This window comes from Pollicipes pollicipes, unplaced genomic scaffold, assembly GCF_011947565.3.
Source record: "Pollicipes pollicipes isolate AB1234 unplaced genomic scaffold, Ppol_2.1 Scaffold_4881;HRSCAF=5763_pilon_pilon_pilon, whole genome shotgun sequence".
Classification (NCBI taxonomy): Eukaryota; Metazoa; Arthropoda; class Thecostraca; order Pollicipedomorpha; family Pollicipedidae; genus Pollicipes; species Pollicipes pollicipes.
The window spans coordinates 16,233,294-16,258,440 of NW_023596576.1; the positions used below are offsets into that span (position 1 = coordinate 16,233,294).

Sequence of the window (25,147 nt, forward strand, 5' to 3'; positions counted from 1 at the left end):
GCTTAAATGCTGGCAGTGCCCTCAACGCTTCAAAATTAGCGTCAGAAGGTCACTCATTAGACGTACATTTAGGCACTGCGCTGATCGGACAGGACTGCATTCCGAATTGATAAGAATCAGACAGATTTTAGGGAGCAACGGTTTTTCAAATTCCCACGTTGAAAACGAAATGCAACCACATATGACAACACACTTTGACAGCAAGCCAAGACAAGACATCCCATTAACCATCAAACTGCATTATCAAAATTAATTGACATCTGCCTATAAACAAGACGAAAAGCTGTATGGGGAATTGCCTTTTGACATGTAAAAGGCAAAAACCACAAATAGAAATTTTCACTTATTATCGTAATAAGAAAATCTCAAACTTTTATACGAGAAACAGCCCAGAAAAACTCGACAAACTAAAATGCACCAGTGTAGTGTGCCAATCCAAATGCAATATCGAAGGCTGCAAACTTTGTTCCATACATTACATTGGTGTGACCACGACACTCTCACGACGTCTGACAATGCACTTAGGTGACGGGACACCTCTGGACCACATGCGACATGACAGGACAGGACATTGACACGACAACTGACAGACAACGCTGAAATTTTACGGATGTGCAATGACAGGAGACGCCTTCACATGTAGGAAAGTATATTCCTTAACGAACCCACTCCAGCGTTAAACAGATAAACAAATTCTTGGAGAACTCTTGAACTATTAGTTGGTGGGTGATGAGCACTCTTGACGTGATTGTGGCAATAGCGTTCTCATTGTGTGTTTGCAGCGCTCCCATTGTGAGCGTATTTTATACGCATCAATGTGAAAACAGTATTCTGTCTTACTTCAATAAGCCATGCTTCATTTGTGTTCTCCGCACCAAATGATGTTTTCCAAAGAAGTGCACAATTTTCTGTCCTTTAAAGCTCAAAACTTATTTGTTGTGCCGTTTAGTCTTCTCCGACGGTGAGACAGGAGCTTGAAACGTTAGAATGTACATAGTGACGAATATATGAGCAATTTTGTGCGAACCATCTTTAACTTAAACGATAATGCCATGTCAAAAGCCCAGAAACTAGAACGATGCGTCAAAAAGCTCGTCAATGCTCAGTCAGCAGTTACTTTTCATAGAACATACATGCATATATATATATATATATATATATATATATATATATATATATATATATATATTTGCATGACTGCGCAGCACAGAAAATTAGGTGCCTTTGACCTGGTTGGTGGTCTGTTCGAGGCATTGTTTACTACGCATGTGGTTTCCGGTAAGTAGATATAAAGTTTTGCTGAGAAACATTCGCTGGTGACAAATACCCTAACCAAACAAGAGATTAGCTGAAACAGACTAAGTGTGGTATATTATTGTCAATGCACATCCGGAGACTATGAAACTCGCCAGGCCACACATAGTTATCACTCGCTGAAATCAGCGATTTTAAAAGGTGTTTGGTTAAGTGATGGTTAAGTGATAATCACAACACTTGAGCATCGGATACTTGTGTTTAATTTGTCCTGCTAACCCGCCTGAACCGTTTGCTTGCGAAACGGTGCCTGACAGGCGTTGCCTCTCCTTTGTATCACTTAATCTTGTTTAAGCGTGTCATATTTTGTATTGTCTACCCGTGTATATATTTGCGACCATGTTTGGTTTTCACCTAGTATGAGGCGTGTCGGCCAATTCAGGTCATTTAACGCTTTGAAAAGCTGCTCCACACGAGTGTTGCAGCGACGTGAGTGAAAAAAAAACAGCTACAATTTGCGGAGCTTGCCAGGAGCCGTGCATCAACCCGTCTTCATGCATGGCTTTTCTTAGACCCCCGTCCACGTCGATTGGCAACAAATGGCGTTGGTCCTCCGAGCCCCGTGGGGTCCATCCATGCATGCTTACATCACAGCCAGCTGCGCCCAATCTCATGACGCAGGATGTCGTTTCGCCGCTAGCCGCCATAAGACGGGCCGCCGTGGCCGACGCTCCCGGCGGTCCCGCGACGGCTGGTGCTGGTGCGGCGGGTGGGTCCACACGACGGCTGGTGCTGGTGTGGCGGGTGGGTCCACGCGACGGCTGGTGCGGCGGGTGGGTCCACGCGATGATGATGCCACTGGAGGCTCGACACGTCCCAGCGCCGCCGCCGGCCACTCATCCCGCGTCACGCTGGTCGGCAGCTGTGACGCTCAACCGGGTCACGGCCCACACCCGACACTAATGAGTTTCGGACACCGCTCTCAAGTTTTGATGGTGTCCAAAGTTTGGCGGGGGAGGGGGGCGGCGCGACTCATGTTGAAGGGTCGGGTGTAACGAAAAATTCCGGTACTTACGCTAAGAATGTCAGCCTCATATATTCCTAAATCGTATGGTGTCTTTGTCATTTGTTAGGTGTTCGCGCTGCAACATTTGCGCAGCATTTTGGATTCAGTGTTTGCTGTACAGGAGAGCAATAAACCCCAGCAGGGTTTCCAGCATTGCGGCAATCTTTCAAGTCATCGCACCTGGGTGTCGTCAGTGGAGGCAAACAAGGCAAAAATCGCCTTTGTTCTGTTATTCCACGTTTATTCAGCATGGAAAGCAAATACTGCTTAGAATCATAATCTGTTGTTCCAAAACACGGAGCCGAGGAGACGTTTGTGTTGGTGGCGTCGCATCAATTGTGGCTAGGAGGGGCACCGGCTTAGACTGAAATATGGTCCGTGGTGGTGGTTGGTGACATGGTTGATGGTGGTTGGTGACAGGAGTCGAAAGACTCCTGGCCAAACGTGCCAAAAATATCCCAGCGTCGCAGGTTTTCTGGTAATAACCAAGTCGTCCGCGTGTACGGACGCCAGGCATAACGAGGTAGTGGCGTGCCTGAGCCACGTGTAATAATTCATGGCTGGACAGCGAAACCGCAATGAGGGCTTCTGCTTCTGTCCTGCTTCTGTCTGTCTCTGTTGCTCTCCCTGGCGACTTGTGCCTTCATGGAAGCGTTTCTGTCAAACATATGTAGCAATCATCTGGTATCCTCGTAATCGTAATCTCGTGTGTATGGTATGGAACGGGGACGTAGTTTCCTGCTCGCCGGTGATACCGCTAATTCCAAAGAAGTGCTGTCATGTGTGCTGAATACTTATCGTTTGCTCTTGAGCGCGTGAAGTGCGCATATTTCCCATTTGTCAATTGATTTTAAATTTAAAATAGTTTTGCGTGGATGGTAATGCTGCGCGACAAGAGTATCGTTTCTCTCGATCGAGAAGGAAATACGCATATGAACTTGACTTAGCACGTTTGGGATTGTTTCGCTATAAAGTATCCAATGTATGATATATCATGAGGAGTTCGTTAGCCTATTTGAGAGATTTCGGATTCATTGCGCCTTTTATCGCCATTTATGGGCTATTTGTAAATTCTATTCGTTCCATACATCCATGCATGCGCTCAGCGGTTGTATCTCTGTTGAGTGTTACAAGTTTTCCTTTTTCGCCCTTCGGTCGAAATATTTATGTCTGGGCTATACTTGAGGCATCACGGCATAAAGCAGACGTGCATGGCGTAAGGTAGATACGTGAGATAGGTAATGCCGTTGTCGGCGTTTTCATTCGATCTTCAGGAATTGCGTTGCCGCACGTTCACTGCCTTGTTGATTCCCATCTGTTCGTGAAGTCTTTGCTAATTTGTACTCAAATATTTATTCTGGAACCCGTAATTGTCAACTCACAATTTGAATGTACCGTGTATCATGTAGGTATCGTGATGATACTTGGTGAGCATAATGGTTCCGTTTGGTTGATAAGAAAGCACACGCTTTGACATGATCCAACTCATTAAAAGGCTTTGCAAGGCATTTTAAGTGTTTTAAAGCGCACTTAAAGGCGTTCTGAAATATTGTTCTGTGTCGTGACGGAAACACTGGAGCATTCCAATCAGCTACAATTTCAGCGAATACATTCGTTGCGTTTTTTCACCACCCATGAGCTACATTTCGCACGCGTCCATGCGTCGATTGATTCAGCAGCTGAATTTGCATCGATTACAAGACGATGCTGCAGATTATGTCCTCACGTAACTGCTAGCAACATCAACGCATTTCCATAGTAGCAAAGACACATTGTCCATGCAATGGACGGACTACTGGCGTATATGGTCTCGTATGAGCAGACTCCTGTCAAAACTAACGCGCAGGCATCAGTCAGCGATAAGGTCATTAAAACCCTGCTTGCCAGGAAGTAACTGGTGTTGAGTCCTTGCCACTTTACGTGCAATGGCAATATGGATTGCAAAAGCTCACAAACTTCCCAACTACATTTGATTAGTTTATGCACCTGTTACAAACGTCGTTACTATCCTGTGAATTTTGTCGTGGCCGATTGTAGAGTACGAAGTCCCGTAGCGGAGCTGGCCCATCGCACGTGGTAGCATCGATTGTTTCACTCCAGGATTTGGAGACAGGTACCTTCGGAGAGTGCTGGCACCTGGGCGAGGAAAAAGACGCTGCCTGGGCTTCAATTGTGATCCTAACGCTACAACGTTCGAAGAATGCGTTTTGGAATGCTGTTCCCGAACGGAACCTGTCCTGCAAGCTTAACACCCGCCGGCCGGGATGTTGCTTCTCCTCTCCGGAAGGGGCAAGGCCGGCGGTGTGACGGTATGGTAATTGTCCTCTCGGGAAGGGGCGGGACCGGCGGTGTGACGGTATGAGGCGGTGTGACGGTATGATATATTGTCCTCTCGGGAAGGGGCGGGACCGGCGGTGTGACGGTATGAGGCGGTGTGACGGTATGATTATTGTCCTCTCGGAAGGGGCGGGACCGGCGGTGTGACGGTATGGTAACTGTCCTCTCGGGAAGGGGCAGGGCCGGCGGTGTGACGGTATGATATATTGTCCTCTCGGGAAGAGGCGAGACCGGCGGTGTGACGGTATGAGGTGGTGTGACGGTATGACATATTGTCCTCTCGGGAAGGGGCAGGGCCGGCGGTGTGACGGTATGATATATTGTCCTCTCGGGAAGGGGCGGGACCGGCGGTGTGACGGTATGGTAATTGTCCTCTCGGGAAGGGGCGGGACCGGCGGTGTGACGGTATGAGGTGGTGTGACGGTATGATAAATGTCCTTTCGGGAATGGGCAGGGCCGGGGGTGTGACGGTATGATATATTGTCCTCTCGGTAAGGGGCAGGGCCGGCGGTGTGACGATATGACAATTGTCCTCTCGGGAAGAGGCGAGACCGGCGGTGTGACGGTATGAGGTGGTGTGACGGTATGATAATTGTCCCAGGGCCGGGGGTGTGACTGTATGAGGTGGTGTGACGGTATGATAATTATCCTCTCGGGAAGTGGCAGGGCCGGCGGTGTGACGGTATGATAATTATCCTCTCGGGAAGTGGCAGGGCCGGCGGTGTGACGGTATGAGGCGGTGTGACGGTATGATAATTATCCTCACGGGAAGTGGCAGGGCCAGCGGTGTGACGGTATGAGGCGGTGTGACTGTATGATAATTATCCTCTCGGGAAGTGGCAGGGCCGGCGGTGTGACGGTATGAGGCGGTGTGACGGTATGATAATATCAGGGTATGATGGTATGACGGTGCGAAGGCACTTCCTCTTACTATGAAGCCTAAATTAGGCTATTACCACAAAACAACGGAGTCCTCGGCACCTATTAAATCCAGCAATGTTCAGTGTGTTCTTTTAAAGTGAGCCGGTTACCTCTCCGGTCAGATCCACCTCAAAATGAGTGTTCCACATTGAATCATATTTGTATGGGATTTGAAGCTGAAATAGCTCTATTGAAGATCACTTGGTGCGGTTCACAGCCTTACACTTCCTAATACGGTAAATCCCTTGAGCTTCTGAGCTACACGCCCGCGAAGATGTGCGGATTATTTCGTGCAGGCTATTTGGAGGTCACCCAGGTATCAATGACGCCTTAATATCGTTATTACAATCGTCCCATTCCTTGTCCATGAGGCGATCAGGGCCGAGACAAATATCACTGTCGAGTCGTCCATATCTGTCTTCGTGGGCACGATTTCCAAATCGAGCGGCCGCCAATTCACTCTTAATCAATGTTGTGCGAGGAACGATGATGCAATCAAACAGGGGTGTACTGAGGAGCACACCTACTAAATAGAGAAGTTGTGTTGTCTACAGCAGCCTTTTCCATTTCAAAGTATACCAATAGTTACAAGTGAGCTTATTTGTCATGTCTGACGCTTGCTTCAGCGTCTTCATACGTGGAACATTACCGTTAATGTTGAGCGTAGACTATCATTTGATGCCTGGTAAGTGCCCAAAAGTGCTTCTTGTTGCCCATGAACAGCAAGCAACCGATTTTTCACTGAAGTGGTCATGCAGGCCTTCGGTGATGAAGTCATACCTCAGTCTCTTGACAGGATCTGAGATCGAGATCTGATCTGAGAGATCTGATTCGCTGTCTCATTGATGGTTTTTTTTAGGATGGCGTCCCCCTCGCCTGGTGAAAGTGAGAAGAGAAATTCACCTTCTGCCACGGTCGCAGTAAATTTAGCGAAGAAAATAGGTGAATGTTATCCCTCGACATAGGAAGGTGCATTCTAGTGTTGACGTTAAATATTATTCCGAAAGCGTTGCCGCGGGGGCTGAATCACGCTCACGCCTTTCCCAACGGCGGAGAGAGGTGTTCCCTTTCTTTTATCGGAGTATGCAATCATGTACTGACCAGATAGTCATATCTGAAAGGCTTGGTGTTGGAAAAGGTATTAAAGGGTGCGACAGCCAGGGGACACAGGGTGGATGGTTGCCCCAGTAACTGAAAACAAAAACGTAACACCTTTGTGATGAAGTGTGATACGTAACTTAGCAAACACATCCCGACCTGAGTGACCCAATTAAAGTCATGAGATCTGCCGGTACCGTGCCATCCAATCACTTATTTTTTCTTTTTTTGCGATTCGATCTTATTTGTGTGCTGTCGGCTGGTAAAAAAACACTAGCATTGCTTCTTGTGTCATGCGCTTGTGAAATGAAATCCGTTTGATGACGATGAAATTGCAAAGATGGATATAGTTATAGGTTTGCGGAAGAAAATTATATTTTCTTCGTCTTCACAATCATTAATTTTGCTCTCATGTCAGAGTCAAGATTGTAATTTTAAATGCGCCCTGCTCCCAGCTGCGCAGTGCGAGTTCCCTTCGGGCAGATTGTCGTCTGGATGAACTTAAGAAGCGTTAGTCTCCAATTAAACCCGCACAGCCAGCAGATGCCTCAGAAGTTGGTTGTATGTCCTGTTAAAGGCCGGCTCGGCGACTCCTGTGATAACAGAATTGCTCAGCCTTCTACAAAGGCAACGGCGTCGCTCACGAATGAATACGATGGGGTATGTTGAAAGCATTTCACTATTTTGTGACTTTCCTTTTGATTACGAAGAAGTACACCAAATTTATGTACCCTTTTTCTAAACACATATTCTTCGTTGACACGATCAGATTGCTTTCAATACGATGCGCTTTCTAAAGACCACTTTGAACACAAAAGTAATCCACGCTAGAAAGTGCTCATGCTCATGTGGTGCTCATGTGGGGCCAGTTGAAATGCAAATGGTGATGTGTAAATAAAATGAAAAGTACATGATGCAGAAAACGCATGGTATGCCATTGATAGCTCACATATATAAAATGGCATTGGTGATATCTTCGGCCATCACCGCCGTGATGAAACGATCTCTAGTGATCTAGAAAATGCAGTTTACGGGACGCGACCGCCTGCAATGGATAACACGTGTCCGCGATGGCGGGGGTGCAATCTTTTTCTAAACGTCTCCGTTTCACCCTGGATGGCATTGATGAGTTTCGCGCACGCCAGCGGCCCCAGTACGCCCGAACCCTCACCCGCGAGGAGCTGGGACGATGGCGAGAGTCCCTGGCGGCTCACCTGACAGCCATGACGGGCGGCTGCACGGCCCACGACCTCGCGCGCCATGACATCAGAGCGTTGTCGTGGCGCGGCCCAGTACCTCACGGCGGGTGTGACGTGACTCGCGGCGGTGGCGTCTGGCCGTGTACCGCGCCCCAGCCGGCCGGGTGCCAGCTGGATGTGTTACGGCTGCCATGCCATTGTAGTTGTCTGTGCACGGGCGCCTGTGTTATGCGTTTCATGGCCTGGTGGCACTTCATTTCCTCCACGCCGGTTGCATTGTGGAGCCCCGAAGTGCAATACGTTGGGGCACATTAGGCGCATTGTTTTTTTTCATCACGCCAGGTGTACTGTGCAGTTGCGGGGACTGCACTCTTATACACCGGCTTCGATCGGGCACGGCTGCCTCGCGGTCCGCCGACGTGGCCCGACCGACCGGCCGGGCGGCCCCTGCCTGCGGGATCTCTTCCCCGCCGCCGGCGGGCCGACTTCGACCTGGCGCTGGCCCGGAGCTGACCTGGCGCTGACCCGGCGTGACCGTCACGCCGGCAGGGCTGCGGCGACGACCCGTGCCTGCTGCGCACGCGGCGCGTGTGGTGTCCGACGGCGCACGGCTGCCGCCGCGCCCGCCGGCCGGCCACCAAGCAGGTGTGCGACATGGCCTTGTGTCACCTGACGACGCGACTGCGGCACTCGATGCGCGCCGTCGCCGCGCCGCCCGCCGCCAACTGCAGCTGGCGCGTCGGCGCCTGGGGAAAGGTCAGAGGCGGGACGATTGCGAGCTTTCGGGGCCGGCCATCCCGCCGATTGAATTGCCTTGTGGTGACGAAGGAGTCTGCCTTTTGCCGCTGCTCTGCCGCGACTGGATTTGAGTACGACTGTTTCGGAGATGACGTGTCGCCGGCCATTCCCTCCGGTAAACCGACGCTGCCGCCGCAAAGCGCGGCTGTCCGTCCGGCCCGCCGTCAAGGCACCGTCCGGCGTCCGACCCCTGCTCCGTGACGTTATTTCAGTGTAACTCGCTGTGCGGCGAGGGCCAGATGAGCCGATCGGTACTCTGCATTGATCCCAGCTCCGATCAGAGCGTGGAGCGGTCTCGGTGCCCGCGGCCCGTTCCCGATGCGTACACGCTGTGCACTCAGGTCAGTGAAGGTCGCGGCCCAGCCAAGGCCGCTGGCGCGGCGCCTCATAAGGACCAGTGGTAGTGTCGGGTGTATTCAGCAAGATCGTCAAGTGGTCCGGGGGGGGGGGGGGGAAGGGTGCTAGCTCTAAAGTTTGCAAGCGCTCGCGGACGCCGTTGTGTACATTGTCAGTTCAGTGCTCCAGGAGCACCGGATCAGGTTTGTGTGGCGGCAGCCATGCCTTCAATGGAAGTAGCTTTAGCAGGAGGTGGAATGAACCTGTTGTAACCCTGTCCAGGACTGTTCATCTGCGACGACCGCATGCGTCGTGCAGCGACAGCTGTGCTTGCGATGGCGGGCGGACTGGTGGTCGTCCCACCCACGCTGTGATGACCCGTGCTGACCCGCGCCCACAGCCGTGCCTGCAGTGGGAGGTGGACGAGTGGTCGCCGTGCTCGGTGCTCTGCGGGCCCGGCCTGCTGACGCGCCAGGTCAGCTGTCCGGCGGCCAGCCGCTGCGACCCCGAGCGCCGGCCGCTGGACTCGATGCCCTGCTGGGAGCGGCCCTGTGCTCAATGGCAGACCGGTAGGCTGCGCATGACGCCCGTCGTGGTGGGGCCGCCCCTCCCCTACCGCGCACTCCGCCCCAGAAGCCGGCTAGCCCTGCGCCAATGGGAGGCCACAAATCAGGCTTCGAAGGCCACAAATCAAGCCGTTGCGCTTGGCTGCCTAGGACCGTTACAAATAATGTGTGGACTGCGGCAGCAGCCACGACAGCCGGCCAGGCGCCCGGCCGGCGACGGCTTCGCGTCGTCTGGGAGAGCGTGCCGAGAGACGTTGTCGCCGCTATCTGTCAATTAGCACGAACACGGTCTAATTACACGCTGCGACAATTGGCGAACCCTGATTGGGGCGTCTTGTTAGCCGGTTGCCGAGGCTGGACTTTGGACGGGTGTCGTGCTGGGTAGACGGCTGCGCCTCGGCTCAGCGGCGTGCTGCGCCTGGAGAGGGGCTTCCTCCGAGACAGACCCTGGTCCGTGGTGGATTGTGGGATGGGGGCGTGAACGCATCAGCTTCTGAGGTCATTTTTCATGACCTTAGAAGAAGATTGGCTAGACATTGGTGAACCGATCCCTCGCACTAATACGTGAACCTGTTAAGGTAATTATTGTCGCCTTGTTTTCCACTAATTGTACGTGAGCCTTCCCGTCTTGCGATTGACGTGATCTTGAAGATGTGCATGCGTGCCCGTTTGGGTGGTTGGGTGCGTGGATTTGGGCGAGTCGGTGGGTGCGTGGGGGGGGGGGGGGAGGGGTGGGAGGGAGGCTGAGTGTGTCTGTGTTCGAGGCAAGCTGTCTTGCGGATGCACGCCAGTGGTCACACCATATGTGGCCAAGCCTTCGCGACATATAAGCTAACAGAGGTTGTGCGGTGAAATGCTAGGTGAAAGGAATGCTGGACGTGAAAGTGTCCTTCTGCTTTAAGCGTGCATCAAGCTATCATTGCATGCAATCGGCTGACAATCAAACTTCGCAAATTATGACCACGCGTTGATAATTAGAAGGGAATACAAACGTCTATATAGCAGGGCATGTCACCGTCTGGTCTCATCTCGACAGCGTCTACGTGTGTGTGTGGTGTTCCCGTCGTGCCAGACCGGTAGCCTATATAGCGCCTCGGTGCCCGCCTGCGGGCGACGGCGGCGGATGCGCGCTCCACCCGTCTGTTGTCAGTCCATTGTGCGCGCCAGGGCTTATTGCCGCCCGAGGGGCTATGATGGTGCGCCGTCGTCGGGAACCGTCGTGGCCGACGCCGGCAGCACCGCACGTCACTGGCCGGATGTCCGCTGCCCTCGGGAGTCGCAGTCCTGTCCGTACCCCGCCTCTGGGGTCCCCGCCCCGCCCGAGTCCCGCCCGGCGCGTGTCCGTCACCGCCCGGTGTGGCAACCTGTGAGACCGCCCGCGCCTTCCTCAGGCGAGTGGAAGCCGTGCAGCAGGACGTGCGGCGGCGGCTACAGCATGCGCACGGCGCAGTGCATCAGCCTGGAGACGGGCCGGCCGACGTCGGGCTGCACGGGCGTCCGGCCGGAGACCAAGCGGCCCTGCGGCGAGACGGCGTGCCCGCGGGCTGCCGCCAACGGTGGGTGACGCGCGCGCGCGGCCGCGGGCCGGCTGAGGGCATGTGCGGCGGTGCAGCGCCGGCGAGTGTTCCGCCGGGCGGTGTCACGGGGCAGCCAGCGACGGTGCGGCAGGGACGGACGGCACCATACGGCGACGCGTCCATACCCGATCAGCGGCGGTGCGGAGCAAGGCTCGTGGCGCCGCACGGCCAGCTTTGGGTTTGCTAACGCCGCTTACTACCGAGTCGTAGTGTTCTTGTGTATGTTCCGTGATTTTGTATTGTTTACTTGCATTCACGTTCTCGGGTATGGCGCTTTCTTAAGTTATTCCATCGCCGGCTTTACTCCCGTCATAACTCGTACCTCTGTCAAAATTCATACAAAAATTATATCAATTTTCTACCATTTTTTCATTCATCATTCACCATTTCATTCATTCAAACATTGTATCACCAAACGTGATCTGTATTCGAAATTTGCATTCACCGCATCAGTATGGTCGACTGTCAAGTGATGATTGCGGATGCCATGAGGCATGCTGACACGCCAGATAATCATATTTGTTATTGGTGCTGATCACTACATGGCCAGTGAGGCGGCGATAGTTGCGCGACGTTTGTAAGAGGTCATGAATGTGTGGGGCACCTTGAAATAGTCCGCACAAGATCGTGGGGCCAAGCTTAGAAAGAAGACGGTTTTAAACCTTAAGTGGGCATGACTGTGAGCTTGACTGAATGATCTTCATAATGGCTGTCCGGGTTCAAAATTCCATACATATGTGGAACACTTTCTTAACGTGCGCAGTAACAGCGAGTGAGTACAGCACTTCCGCTTAGGGGAATTTCCAATAACAAATGACGTCACTCACCTAATAAAGCGGATAGTTTCTTGGGACTCCGCCTAGCCTAAACTGATCTAACTTAGTTTAACCTTTGCCTTGAGGTCAAACTGCAATGTGGGGGGGGGGGGGGGCGGGGAGGCGGGGTTTGCTTCATACCCAGCTGACTCATCGATCAAAGACCAAAATTATCTTACTTTTAAAGGTAAGATGATGCACTTTTTCTTTGCCTGGTTTCGTTGGTATTGTATGGTCTATAGAGTTTGTCATTAATAGTCGGTTTTATTTTGGAAGGCGGAATCAAGCTCAACCAGCGCAAGCATCTTCCGGGGTAGCGTCTGAATAGCTTGATAGTGACCGAGGTTAGTGCAGTGGTGCGTCTGCTCGCGATCCAACGGCGAAGCGTATGGCGGCAATGCTGCAATGCTGTAGCATAGCAGACGGAGGCAACATGATTGGCAGTGGGTTCCAGAAATGCTACGAATGTCTCATTAAAATAAGGATTGACAGTCCAAAAAGTAGCGTCAGTGCGTCGCTCACAGCTTTTGGAAATGAAATGGAGCGTATGTTTGTCCAGCCTGAGTGTCCAAAGAATACCCCAAACCATGATCCCTTATTGCATGCAGCGTCCAAAGTCCGTTCCATTGGCCATAAATAAAAAGTGAGACCAGACAATATCCTACGGCGAATGGGTCGTCCTCTTGGCATAGATTATCGCGTGGCTGTGACAAAATCGGGTTGCCAATCCCCAGGCGGCAAAGGCTACGCGGCTAACCAGTTACTCGGTTAGGCAGACAGCAGTAAACAGAATGTCGGACGAAGTGTGTCATTTATATTATGCAGTTCGTCTTCCAGACGATGAGACTATGGCTGGTAAATTTGGTTCTGCCATTATGCAGACACTTGCATTGATGTTCAAAAGTGTGTGGTCAAGAATGCACCGAGTGGAGCAGCGTCGGGCGTAAATACCATTACTAGCTCTAGCGTTTGCCAGCACCGATTGGCGTTCTGGCTTCACTACATGTACAATGCTTTAACATTAAAACTGAATGTTTTATGAAAAAGAAGAAGCAAGCACTTGTATCAAGTATGCTATGTCAGAAACTGGACCTCATAGTACTTGGCAATGTGAGCTTCCATTTTCAATGAACTTGGGCCGGATCATCATAAGGGCGTGGAAGCACCCCAGCGGGACGGGAGAACGTCGCCAGCGGGTCGGTAAAACGCCTCACGCCATGCTTAGGAATTACTTTAGCAAAACTATGCTGTGCTTCATGTGTAAGAATAATCCTGAACTAGAAACCCGATGGAATGTCACAGCAATAACAAACGCTCGCGACATAGTCAGCACCGGCTTTTCCCTTCCAATAGGTGGCAATGTGTTTTAACTCGTTGGCAATATTGTCTCAGACTGAGGGCATCGTCGCCAATACCTCAGTTCAAACGCTCTGGAAAGCAAGGAGATTAACCTTTAACTCTTCTGTGGGACGTGTGGGACCCCGGCAAATCATTGCGAGAGAACTGCTGGAACGTTTCATCCCTCCGTTGATGTCAGTTTTGACAGCGCCCTGTTTGAGCCCTGACTATGACAGTTAATCCCCCCTTCCTTTGTGCTTTTGATCGCTGAGCGTGGCGTGACGAGACGCCCGACTTTGGTGAATGACTCAACCACCAGATGATCGCTTCTCAAAGAATCCCGATCTATTTCGCTAACTAAAATTACCGGTAACTGTCACTCCCCGCCAACGATTTACGAGTTAACGTGCGGCGTCCCTTTCGTCTTTCCTTGACACTTGTAGGACATCCTGCTGCTGATTTCCTGTGGCAATGGTGCGCTCTGGGTTTGCCTCAACCTATCGAAGCCACAATGTAGCTCGCTGAGAGTAATGCCCACGATTGGGCAATGAACCATATGGGACCGTTACTGATAAGCAGGACGACTGAATATTACAAAATGCATTTAATAAACCTGATTTATGCCCAGAATCTCATCGTGATGCGTATTTGTGTGCATATCAGCTTTCCAAATGTATGTTATGCAAATCTGGTCCAAGCTAGGCCACGTCATTGCTTATTCACAACGTGTAGGGTGAATGCGCGTAAAAAGCCATTCCCTGGACGTCCATGAAAATTCACCTAAGATGACCACACACGACGCAATCTCTATCGGTTCGGCGACAGTACTGGTGGACTGCATATGTCTACGAACATTACGTTGAGTGGTTTCTAAGATTTGGCTTGGCATGCTGTTGACCTTGATTGACCCGATGTCGAATCTCAGTTAACTAGTAAGGTTAGAGGTAAAGTATATTTGATTAGTTGTAGGCACAACTCGGTATTTTAATCTTAGCATGTCCAGATTTCTCAATGTTCCGATGAGGTTCATTACATACCTCCGATAAACGCCGAAAAAAAACAAGAGAAAGGAAACACGAGAAATGAGAAACCTCCATAACTCTTATAGTCGGTGAATTTGTTGGCTGTGCGAACTTTATTCAGATACCTGAATTACTGTCAAGTCATTTTCCTGGAGGGGGTGGAGGGCTGAATTTGGATTTTCCCACCGACATTTCCAGCTGGGCTTGCGTATACGTGTGATGTTTTTCGCTTCATACCCCAACTGTGAAGACAACGTGTGAGCTAGCATGAGGCAGTTATTATTGAGTTATGCTAAGAAATGGATCAGCACTGATCATACTGACAGATCAGCATTTAGAGGCGAGACCTCCAAATATTAACACGCTTATGACGGGGGCACTTAACTAGTATAAATTCGCTGTATCATAGCTATCGTTCACAACATTCATGTATCAGTCCAAATAGCTGACATTTTCCACTGCAAATCATCCACGAATGCCTCGCGACTGGTTGATTTGAACGGTGTATTCGACTGCAAACACATCTGGCCACAGCAACTTGAGGCGCCATTGAATTACCCGTTGAACTTTGCGCACCCCGCAGCGATCGAAGCGCGGTGGATACGAAGTGCGGATCCTGCAGGATCAAAGCGCAGTAGATACGAAGCTGTCCATTTCATATTAGTATTTTGAAGCAGATCTGATTAAGTATGGATGGCTTTCATTCCGTGAGAACCCCCTATTTAGTCGCTATGGCCGAATTTAAGGGAATTGGTCCATAAAGTTCGGTGTTGCCCCGGGATATTCAAACGACACCCGAACCCTTCCATCCCCCGCTGAATCAATATCAACCAGCGGCCAGCAGGTCATCAACATGTGGAGTCACGGCACGGTCTCGACGCGGGACGATTTGAGTTCATCTGTTAGATGTCGTCTTGAGAAACAGCTGTACACATGCCTGCCATAGTCCTTATGGTGTCATATCTCTGCTCCTCTGAACATCTACTCGGAAAATTAGTTTGCAGAGCTCTCCGTGCTTTGGTGAACTTTGTCGTATGTTTGCCAATGGCAGACATATGACTAGATAAGAGAAATGGATCGTGGGACCACATCTCTAAGTCACGCATCCTAGAAATGGAATATGGGATCTGTGCTGCAGTGTTGTCGAAAGATTCCCTGCATAGAGAGGATCCGTATCGAAATTGTTTGATTAAAAGCATCAAATGTTTGATAAAAATATTTTTGGATTCTAAGCCTGTAATACATATGTCCAAAGTATCCCCTGGGGTCTTGAATGCTTGTCCTAGTTTTGTCAATAGATCCTTCGGTGTCCAGCATTTCTCGGGCATCTTGTTTATGAGTCTTTCAAGTTCAGCTTGTAGAGATCAAACTTTTGCCAAATAATGTCAGGCCTGACCAGAACCGGATTAAATGTCCCTTTTCCAAATTAAAAGTAAGAGTCCCACACCTGTATGGGGTTTTGAACTGAAACATCCGTCTTGAAAATTATTATTTGTAACTCACAGCCCTGCCCTTCTTAAGACCTAAGCCTCTCTAGTTTCTGAGGTACACGTCCGCGAAGATGGGGAGACTATTAAGGGAGAGTATTTCAAGGTCGCCTTGACATTCATGACGTCATAATACCATTCGAATCATGCCATTCCATATAAGCCATGTGATGACCAAGGCCAATCAAAATATGATGTTCGGATGGTTCACATTTGGTATTCATGAGCACGATTTGCATGTATAAAGGCCGTCAGTTGACTCCTAACCAATATTATGCAAGGTGCGACGATGAAATCAAACAATTACGTATCCATGAGCGTATTTACTGAACAGAAGTGTTATTGTCTGGAGCAGTCTTTTCTACTAAAGACTATACCAATATCAATAAGTTCTTGTTTCATCTTACTCCATGCTTAAGCTGTGCATTTGTGGGGAATATTATGCATAACGATAAGATAGCAGTAATAGCGTGATGTAGAATTCGATGCATGATGTGTGATGCCTCTTAACTTGGAATCGCTTGCATGTTTGAATGAAGAGTTATGCGTGGTGGCCGTTTACTTTATTTCGTTTGCGTGCATGCGTATTTTTTGCGTATTATTATTATTAGTTGGATGTTTACTGTATTGTAGTAGTGACTGGCAATCGCTTCTAGCTTAATCCGCTGAATTTTGCTAACCTTTGAAAACTGTTGCTCCTTGTTAAAAAAACAACTGAAAACCGAGTCATCGGCAGGCAATTTTCAATTGGTTTCTGCCATTCGTTTCGATACAGACATGTTGCCGAAATACCACCGCTCCACTCTCGTTGTTTTTCTACGAGCAGTAAGGCTATTAATACTGTCTTATTTATCTGATGCTTGCCTCAATATCGTCAAAGGTGAAACATTCCGTTTAAGCTTTAAAGATGCAACTGACTGAACACACGATAGTATCTGCTACAACTCTGTCATGGCATGTCACTCGCGTGCATGACATTAAACAATCATGAGGTACGCACATGGTTATAAGTACGCTGTACGCTGTATGTATAAGTGTGTATAAGTATGCTGAAAACATTCTTTTCTGTAAGGTGTTGGCTCCGCTAAAAATGCTTCAGGAAACTATCTTGTCACAGCTGGAAATGCACTGCATAGTTGCGTGGGTGGTGGGGTACAAAATAAGCAAACCATTTAATTGATACCATCTAGCACATGACCAAGTCCAACAGCCGTTGTTGCCAATGACACTGTGACACACTTGTAAATGGAACATTATCCAGATGTCTAACCAGCAACCCGCTACGCCGCTCCGTAGCTTAAAACAAAGCCACCAAGTTGTCACATTATTGTTTAGTTTGGCATCTGGCGTTTAAAGGCCACGTCGAAGGCGATACTTTAACCTTATGACAGCTTATGACAAGAAGATGTGCCACCTATGGTGAAAGCTGGTGGTCCATTTGTCCAATTATTTTACCGGTTGTTGACGGCCCTCTCACCATCTATGGATTACCTGGGACTGGTTTCTGCTACCACTGTCCTTCGAGATGGACCACACTATTACCAGGCTTGCACAACGATTCCTCCGTAGGTTCATTCGCGACCTCGCATCTTCTTAGTTTTTCCTACTGGAGTACATAACACCCTTGTGCTAGCCATGTAGTACCTTTCTCTTACACTTACGACACCCTCTAACAGCTTGGATCGTTTCGTCAGTTTCACAGTTTTGTTAACGAATTAGTCTCAAAGCTTATATTTTCTTTTTTGCAGTGTACAAACAAAATTTTAACGAGCACTTCTGTACACTAGATCAGTGAAATGGTTGGGCACAAAATCACGGCACAGGCGAGTGCGAGTACCATTCATGTCGACACAACCGGACCCAGACGCATTAACGCAAACCCAGTGGCACGTTTACTGCTACCCGATGGTTCCCCAGCGGGTTCTCGCCGCCGATTACCTGCCTCAAAAACTAAGCAAGCTATATTCACTGGGAAAGGGACATTGAAAAGCTCCAGTCAAACTGCATCAGACAACTGTCGGAAGCGAAAGCTGTGACCAACCTATCGGGGAAGAAAGCTGTGACCAACCAATCTGAAAAGAGAGCTGTGACCGACTAATTGGAAATGTTATTTTTGGCAGGTCAAATTGGCCCTTTATGGCGCACCTTTCTGTCGCACCAAGAACTAAGCTGCAAGCTCAATAGCAGAGGTCAAAAGAGCTCACGCCCGCCTACCACAAAACACCAATGGTCTGATCTGTCTCCTTGACCTTCACCCTGATTCGCCGTTTTTCGTAGCGCGGGCTGATAGAGGAGGGCAGTGACGCGCCCCCTCCCCCCTATCCCTGGCGTTTCCAAACTAATGAAAATAGAGCTTAGCGTGAACACCAGTAGATTCGTATCAACTACATCTCGCGATTACTATCCTTAACATTAATTTAATAGTTGAACGCATTATGATAGATAAGAAGTCGAGTTTCTCAGAAAATTGCTCTTCTCAGCTTTGCATCCAAGTGTTTCGAGCATATATGTACGGTATTTGGCTCTGTTAATGTGACAGTGCTGGCCGTCGTGCGTTCCGCGGCATCTTCGGCTGCGGTCTGCCTCCCGCGCCGACCGGAGATCGCCGTGCAGTGTTTTTTAAAAGTAATTTAATAATATAATACTAATTTAATGATGATTTCTTAAAACAGTGTCTCTAAAACCGCCAAGGCTTTGAAACCAGAGAAGCTAGCAATATGATTCTGGTGTCAGAATACGCACAATGGATACCCTATAGGTTACTGAAAATGTGCGCGTGGTTGCAAAATGTACCAACGAGGTATCCCCAAAAAAGACCTTAGGGGAGGGATGGATCCCTGTCAGGGGGAGGCTACACTTAACTACAACTATAACTACACTTGTCTGACAGGTAGTGCCAGAAATGAAGCAAGATAGTGCTGCTTCTGTTGCACTATTCAGGCTGGCTGATGCATCCAATTGCAATATTTACCATGCTTTGCCAATGAGAAAAAGCTGATGCCAAAATTGGTTAAAAACATGCCATGTCTTACGTCATGCGCAAACCTTTGCCATGATCGTGCATACAATAATTTTGTGGCTCCGCCACGAATAAAAATTGACCTAGTTTTTAAGCGACGCGTTTAGTCGTCCATCGCCTGGCTGTTCGCCTCGTGCTAGTTCCTTGCGTCGCCACCAAGGCTGTGGTCGTCGCTGCGTTATGCTGTACACAACGTATATGTAACTTGCCGCCAAACTTTTTAACGTGTGTGCCCGTCTTGAGATCACACTTTGTGTCTTTTCTTGTTTCGTTGCAATCAGGCAGCATGAGAACTACGCTGTTGAAACAAAGGAATATTTGATAACTGGTGCGACAATAAAACACAAAATACCGTTTTACATAAAGTGAGCAGCGTGCATCATTTGAGAAGCACACAGTTGGGGAAGCTAGCTTGTTGGGCACTGGACTCGCCCGTCTTAACCAGTTCAGCACATTGACGACCCTGGGCGCCCTTTCCTGTGGGTGTAATGCGTCTTTTTTAAGTAATATATCGCTTTTCTACTTAAATTTATGTATAGCATTATTTACAGGCGTGGCCAACGGTGAGGAGAGGTAAAGGGTCCGGATCCCCCTGTACTCTTGAGAACAGGACACTTCAAGGCGAGGAAGGTTTCATGAGATCGATGCCATCGCAGCATCACCTTTCGTCGTTCATGCTGGTTGGTCACAGGTATCGCCGTACAGCTATGAACATTATCTCGGCAGCCATTAAAGTACTTCATCCTCAAAAGTACAAAAGCTGTCTACTTGTCTCGGCCGACGAGATCCATCTTCACAATGCAAAAGCAGATCGGAGTCCACTTGAAGCCCAATACGTTCCCTGCGGGAAAATAGCTTGGTTTCTGCAAGAGTTTCTGAGACCAGCCCGTGTTGAGTCTAAATAAAGGACGAAGTGTGGTTAAAGCGTCTGCCTTCCGATCCACACTCTCGTGGCGGGATGGGCTCGAGTCGCCTCAGGCGCTCGCTATTTGGCCTTGACAGGTATGGCCTGCGGCCGGTGGCAGTGTCCGCACCAAAGGTCAGCTGACGTCAGAGGGCGGCGCGGCACGTTAAACTTTCGCCACTGAATTCTGCCGTTGCCCTGGAGTTGCACGATCGGATCGTAGGGGTCAGGGCTCACACAACAAGCACTGCTTAGCGTGAGCTCTGATCCCAGAAATCCATCCGTTTAAAAGGTACGGGTTAAATGTTTAAAAAAGGTAGTACAGGAAAAAAACAAATCAGAGGGTTTCGCAGAAACCACTAGTGCGTCATTTCTTAAGACCTTTAAAATTCATCTGAAAATTTGTGGAGGACGCCGATACCGATAACACAGCTGTGCGGCAGATCATTCAAAATGGCCTCAATCTATTTCCCTAGAAGGAGATCGTGCACCAGGACCGGGCAGAAGTCGATAAACAACAGCTGATGGCATGTGCCACCTGACTGAAGACAAAGGCTGAAAATGATCCCGGGTTTTTACCCTCATCTGCTTCAGCGTCGAGTCCAAATGGAAGGCGCACTTCACTGAATGGGGATAAAGATGGAAAACTGCCGGTTTTGCGTCTCGTGGCTGTTGGACGCCGTGCTGGAGGCCCGCTGTACGGTCCAAGGGAACAGCGCCCTGCGCCAGGAGTTTCAGCGGTCTTAGGGACCGTATCTTTCGAATAATGCAGATGGCTCATCGTCCACGGTGAACATCTAGTGGCACGTCGACGTGATAAGGTAGCTGAAGAAAGACCTTGATGGTGAAAACGAGATAATCTGGTGCTAGCTTGGCGAAGGGACTCCCCGCACGGCAAGGACGGCCCTTACTGGCTGGAAGACCACTTCGTAGAACGCGTTATCAACCGAAAGACAGACAACCTGTAACCGGTTTGTTCTTCCAATCTGACACCTCTAGATATTTGGGTGGGGCTCCTGTAATGCCGACCCTATGCTATGGGCAAGTGAAATCACGACATGTTTGCATTTCCATCACGTGTATGTGCTCTTAAGCATAACATGCGAATCTGAATATCAGCCTCGTCGGACGCTGTAACAAGCATGGGAAATGACTAGGCTGTATTAGGATTACTGTGTCAACGTGATACAGTAAAATAACCATGCGCCCAGTAACCCGTCCCAGTTGCGCAGCCGATAACCAGAGGGCTGCTAGCATTTTGGCTTTTTGAAACCAATTTCATGGGTCGCACCAGCGGAGTTTGTTTAATACTTAAATTAGGGGCGATTATTACGCGCTCGGGTGAGGGGCTAAGTTGACCCCCTTCCGGAGGTGGTTACAAAATAATTTTAACGGCGCGACGCAGTCACACCAAATTTTGCATAGCTGTAGGCGACTGAAAAGCCAGTCTGGTCGTATAAACAAATAATGTGCGCTTTGTAAGGTAGCTGACCTATGGCAGGTCATGGTGAGGCCGTGCACTGAGAAAAAGCGCTCCCAAAAAGCCGTGCGGTCGGCCAAATGGTATCTCTGCACGGTGTCGTTTTGAAAGTGGTGTGAACACCTTGTAAGGAATAATCAAGGAGTCTTCTGACACCGAGGAAATTACGTTCCCAAAAACTCCAACTGCGTGGCCGGCCAAATCGCATCCCTGCATGGTGTCGTTTTAGGGAGTGGTGTCATGTCCCTTTTTCAGGAGTCTTGACATTTTGGTAGGACATCCATTTGACCTACTGATGATACCCTGAGATTGAAACACTTTATAGGAGGGGTTGCATTTATTCACCTCACATTCCCCAACTAAATGCATGTGGTCACCGACCGTCACACCCGTGCTGCTTGCATGCATGATCAAGGCATACAGCTCGCAGCTTGCACGCCTTCATCAGGCATACACACAGTGAGGAGAGATCTGGGTGTATCTTGCACTTAAAGCATCCTAACTGAACGATCAGTTGTTAGCCGACCCAACTGCTCAGCATCAAGTTAAAAAAACACACATGGACGATGGGGTAGAAACACAAAACAGGCCAGGTTCGACATTTTCGAAACCTTTACTCGTTCAGCCGGATTAAGGTCACGCTCACCTCATCGTACACCGATCGGCAAACATCAGCAAACTGACCTCGACCATAGCGTGAGCTTGCACCAAAATTGAAAGCTCGACAAGAATGGACTGAACCGGCATGCGGTCACATGCAGCCCGAAACACTATAACTGAAAACATTTTTGACCTTTGTCAACAGGCTTGGACAACCGTAACAAACGAAGGGTGGTGTATTGGGGACCGGGGTAGGGTCAGTAGGGTCATAGGACAGGGTCAGTGAAGATTATTACCCTACTCTCCTCGCGCTGGAAAACCCGTCTGGTATCTTGATAGACCCGTTCACTAAGTGAACCTCTTCTTCAGCTCCCGGGCTCTCTCTGGAATTCTTGCGGTTTGGTGGGTCCTACTTACGACCTGTTCAGTGATCACTACCACTGACTGCATGTTCGCCGAATGCTTTTGCGCGAAAAGGCTATGCGAGAAAACGAACAAAAGAAACGCTTTCTCGTGCGGGGCACACGTCGGCGCGCTCCACAGGGACTGACCGAGTGTCGTTCAACAGAACGCCCGGCCGAGACGCGTCCCTTTCCTCAAGAACAAGCGGCACTTCAAGCGCCATCCAGACAGCCCAACAGCGCTTTTAGTGATCTCTCTGAAGCACGTTATATTTCTTGAGTACCATACCGTGGCGATGTCGCACGTCACAGCCGCTAGAACACTTCCCAAAGACTTTATTCTTACACAAATGCCAAGTCTCTCGGGCAATCGCTCAGAAACTCATTAACTTATCATATGTCAACGCCAAACATTTGCTTTACTGAACTCCGATGAGAGTCTGACTCCTTCCCAGTTTTTAGCAGAATGCAATTCCTGATTTAAATCTGAGCTCTGACCCTGAGTCGGAAACTTCAGTACAAACGACCAAAGGTGGCAGAGAACTCAAACACCGACTCGTAGTAAGTGACAAGAAGCTCTGCTGGCCTCATTCGACAACGTCTCTCCATTTCAATTCGGATCTAAAGCATTTATTTTTCAATTCCAAACTAAAGCCCTACATCTTCTGAAACACAAAACCATGAGGAATATTTCGTGCAACGCGACAGCCGGTAGGGGAGGAAGGGGGAAGTGCGCATCCCATCCATATCATTCAAATACAACTATGGCTTAGTAAAATAAAAAATGCAACGATTGTTTTCTTAACTTGGTTAACTCCACTCTGAAGTGAACAAAATATTTCGTATCTAAGGCTGCATTGTAAAAGTATTAAGGGTTCATTAAGCATACGTGTCTGGGCAATCAACAACGTACACGGAAAATACGCGCGAGACTGGAAACGCCGGCATCGGGCCTCGCACTCTCGTGGCCCCCGGGTGCTCCCAGAACAGATCGACAATTCGTAAAGTGACAACGAGCAATGCTCCGTGCTGCGATATCACAGATTGCTGTCATGGCTTTCTAGGGTTCTTTATTGGGCCCACAGATTAAATTAAGTCGATGATATGCTACGATGAACTTATGCTAGCTCATTCTTAATTAAGAACGAACATCAGCATAGATTCAACCCATCTGCTCGTAGTCGATTTTGTCCGCGACGCTCGTTAGACAGTCACAGGACCGAGCCATGGAGCTCGCACGAGCACCGACTGTGGCCGTCATCTTCTCCACCAGCTCTCCACCTTCTCCACAGTTTTGCCCTGCTACGAAACATGTAGAGCACCGTCGTCTTCGAACATAGTGTCTGCTGAGGGTTGAACACACAACAGAACACATTGAAAGGGGGACGAAACAGAACAATCCAAGCTTCGACCAATCATCTCAGAATCAAAACATTGAACTGCGGATGTTCGGACAGCAACCGATAACGGTACCCATTTTTCCACTTTATTTATTCGAACTGTTGCAAGTGTGTGTGCGTCCTTATGCTACTGATGTATCGATGGTAGCTGTTGGTTGGCTGATCAGTTAGGATTTGTTAGGTTAGGTTAGTTTAGGCAAAGCGAGGTAAGATGAGACTAGGTGAGGTTAGGTTAGATAAGAAAAATTTACATCACTTGCAAAACCTGCTCGTTTGATTTACCAGTGACATCAGATAATTCCAAAAGCATTAGCTTCCTTAACTGCACATTCACCTTTTTTCATTCACCATTCTCTCGTGCATATGGTGGCAGATCGCTCGTAACAGCTGATCAGCGAATTATTTCAATATCCTTTGCTATTTTTCAATAATGTGGAATATTATTATGTGAATGGGATATCCTTTATTCTGGCTTGCGTTTGGTGATAGCTCATTCGCAACAGCTTGCGCTGTGTTGTAGAGATGAGACAAGTATATTTCCCCCACCGTATGGACTTAGATCATTATTATTTGATGCTGACACATTTGAGAAAAATGTTAGTATCACCCTACGCTACTGAAAACAAATGACATCAACAATCTAAATCATTAATGCCCATTTTGTTGAATTATAAACATTGTTTTCTGCTATTAAGGAGGTAAGCAATGCACAATGTGTTCTTAAAAAGCTGTATAAAAACATTACCACAGCCATATATGAACAAACCTAAATTTAAATAATACCACAACCATAAATGAGCAAACTCGTGCTTATACAACAATAAACATTTTTTTCAAGATACTCAGTAACTGAATGGGTTGATAGTTGATGCGTCTGACACAAAACCGGGTAATATTTTCTGAACCCGCTTAAGACTAATAAAAAGCATTCGTAAAAATATCTGCCTAAAAATAGTCAGTCACAAAATTTTTCCTCTTCCAAACATCCTTCAGAATGCAGCCGGAGGACAATTCGGTTCTCAAAGGCCTTTGTAACCACCGACCCCGGTGAAGCGTGCACGAAGAGGTACAATATTGGCAAGAATTGTCATTATTGAAACGGGCTTCATTACGCACATACGCAGCAGAACATGCTTATCATAGCCTCAACTTATCGTAACCTATACGTTATCATAGCACAAACGAAACGAACTTCATTACGCACATACGCAGCAGAACATACTTATCATAACCTAAACTTATCGTAACCTAAACGTTATCAGAGCATGAACGAAACGGACTTTATTACGCGCATACGTAGCAGAACAAAGTTATCGGTCGTTCATTCCTTCGCTTGCCCTCCACCTCCTGTCCAGCGGACACCACCTCGCACCAAAACATTGCTAACCATCTATTACCCTACCTGCTCATAGGCGCGCGAGCTAAAAGCGAAGGGAACCGTGCACCGCAAAATGACAGTAGAGCTGGGGCTTTTTGTCTCGTAATGTCACCAATCGATGTGCACTCAGCCCGGGCGTCACTGGAAATGA

The 25,147-nt window shown here is 48.8% G+C and overlaps 1 protein-coding gene across 1 annotated transcript in view; it reads left to right on the forward strand.

Annotated features, from left to right (window-relative positions):
* LOC119100034 (A disintegrin and metalloproteinase with thrombospondin motifs 7) overlaps positions 1-25,147 on the forward strand; it is an 89,405-nt gene that overhangs the window by 61,950 nt on the left and 2,308 nt on the right. Inside the window, exons 20-23 of the mRNA XM_037223149.1 lie at positions 8,425-8,631; positions 8,886-9,014; positions 9,410-9,578; positions 10,967-11,131. Coding sequence (XP_037079044.1) covers positions 8,425-8,631; positions 8,886-9,014; positions 9,410-9,578; positions 10,967-11,131 — 670 coding nt within the window. The remainder of the gene's footprint in view (positions 1-8,424; positions 8,632-8,885; positions 9,015-9,409; positions 9,579-10,966; positions 11,132-25,147) is intronic.